At 40.7% G+C, this 1,693-nt stretch overlaps 1 protein-coding gene across 1 annotated transcript; it reads left to right on the top strand.

The window, feature by feature from the left end:
• Positions 1-428: 428 nt before the first annotated feature.
• LOC124373785 lies at positions 429-1,229 on the top strand (the record flags this gene model as incomplete). Its single annotated transcript, XM_046832126.1, is given in 1 exon segment — positions 429-1,229. A coding segment is annotated over 1 exon segment (801 nt), but the record flags the coding sequence as incomplete, so codon positions are not given.
• Positions 1,230-1,693: the final 464 nt, after the last annotated feature.

Here is a 1,693-nt window from a genome sequence, read left to right on the forward strand (position 1 = left end):
GGAACATTTAGCAAAACATGTTAGCCAAAGACCTTATACACTCTGTTTTTAATTTATTTTACTATACCAAATTTTACTTTTTTCATTACGTACCTTTCCTCTACAGTATTTAAACCATTATGAAGACATGACTGAAAGACTAATCCTAAAGAAATGTACTGATAATTTTAACAGTTTATAAATGAAATTTATATTCTTATTAGGAATTATAATAAAGTTTTATTATGAAATAAAATTAATTATAGTTTTCTTATGTAGCTCATATCTCATCATGACGTGTTTTTTTTGTTACGTAGTGTTTTATAAACAAAATTCAGGCAAATATTTCAGGATTCGGTTTACTGCACAAAAAAAAAAGAAATTAACTTAATAGGACTTGTGTCTAACAGTTATTGGTTTTTTGGCTGTCTGTCCTTACGTCTGTCCTTAAGAAAAAGAGAAAGTCCGGATCTCAAGCTAATTGCTTAGCTCAAGTCTCTACGAGAACAACTCCTGCGGTGGATACGGACAGTAAGGAGTCCCTCAGTTACCCTGTCATCCAGATAGAAAGCGATAGCCACGGCCGTCACCTGGCAGGGATCCTTGGAGCCTTGGTGCAACCATCAACTAAAGTTCTGGGGTTTTGCAAACCAGGAGCTGGCTTGCTAACGGTTGGATCTGGCGGTACATTATCTTCGGGATCCTGTGTTATATTAATCGCCGGCACCAACGATGTGGCGGAGGGAGGTGATAAAGTCATCTACGAGCATCTTGAAGGACGCTTGGTGAACCTTTTGGGGTCTTCCTCTAGGATTATTGTCGCTTCCCTTCCGCACCGCCATGACTTGCCACCATGCCATCCTATAAACCAGCGCATTCTCCTGGTAAATGCATATATCGAGGAGCTATGTGAGAGACATCCCCGTGTCGACTTTTTCGATTTCGCTGGCATCTCAAGACAGCATTTTACAAGGCATGGGATGCATCTTACGTTTCGTGGGAAGAAAGTCCTCGCGCGTCTGCTGTTGACTTGCGTTCGATCCGATGGAGGACAAAAATCGACTCAAGCGCCACGTTCGCTGCCGCCAGAACTGGACATGCTGAGCCCAAGTCCAGCTGACCTGCAGACTCCTCCATCGGAGGCTTCCAACCTCCAAACACCATCACGACAACAGCAGACCCACTCTCTGATGACGGAAGTTCCTCATGTTTTTTTAGGGACCCCATTTCAAGGCGACGAGCAAAGTTGACACACTCAATTCAAATTGGCGAAACAAATACAAAATTTCAAAATCAATTTGTATTAAGGCTGCTCCACCAAAACGCCCAATTCGCAACGAATAAATTGGAAGAAATCCAGCTCATGTGTGAAGATCTAAAGACAGATCTACTTGTTGTAACCGAAAACGGTTTTAACAATAAAAACATTGAGCTATGCAAAATTCAAAATTTTAAATTGGCCAACTCGTATTGCCGTCATTATTCTAAAGGTGGGGGTGTTGCAATTTTTTTGAAACAAAGTTTCACTTCAGTTACGTATACGATAAAAGAAACGGAAGATAAACATTTTGAAGCAGCCGGGATTAAACTTCAAACCCAAAATTCAAAATTGGTCGTCATCGGCATCTATAGGTCTCCCAGTGTAAACGAAGACATATTTTTTTCAAAATTAGAATCCTTGTTGATGGACCTGACTCACCATGACCTCGACTTC

The sequence above is a fragment of the Homalodisca vitripennis genome, unplaced genomic scaffold, assembly GCF_021130785.1.
Source record: "Homalodisca vitripennis isolate AUS2020 unplaced genomic scaffold, UT_GWSS_2.1 ScUCBcl_6410;HRSCAF=13612, whole genome shotgun sequence".
Taxonomy (NCBI): Eukaryota; Metazoa; Arthropoda; class Insecta; order Hemiptera; family Cicadellidae; genus Homalodisca; species Homalodisca vitripennis.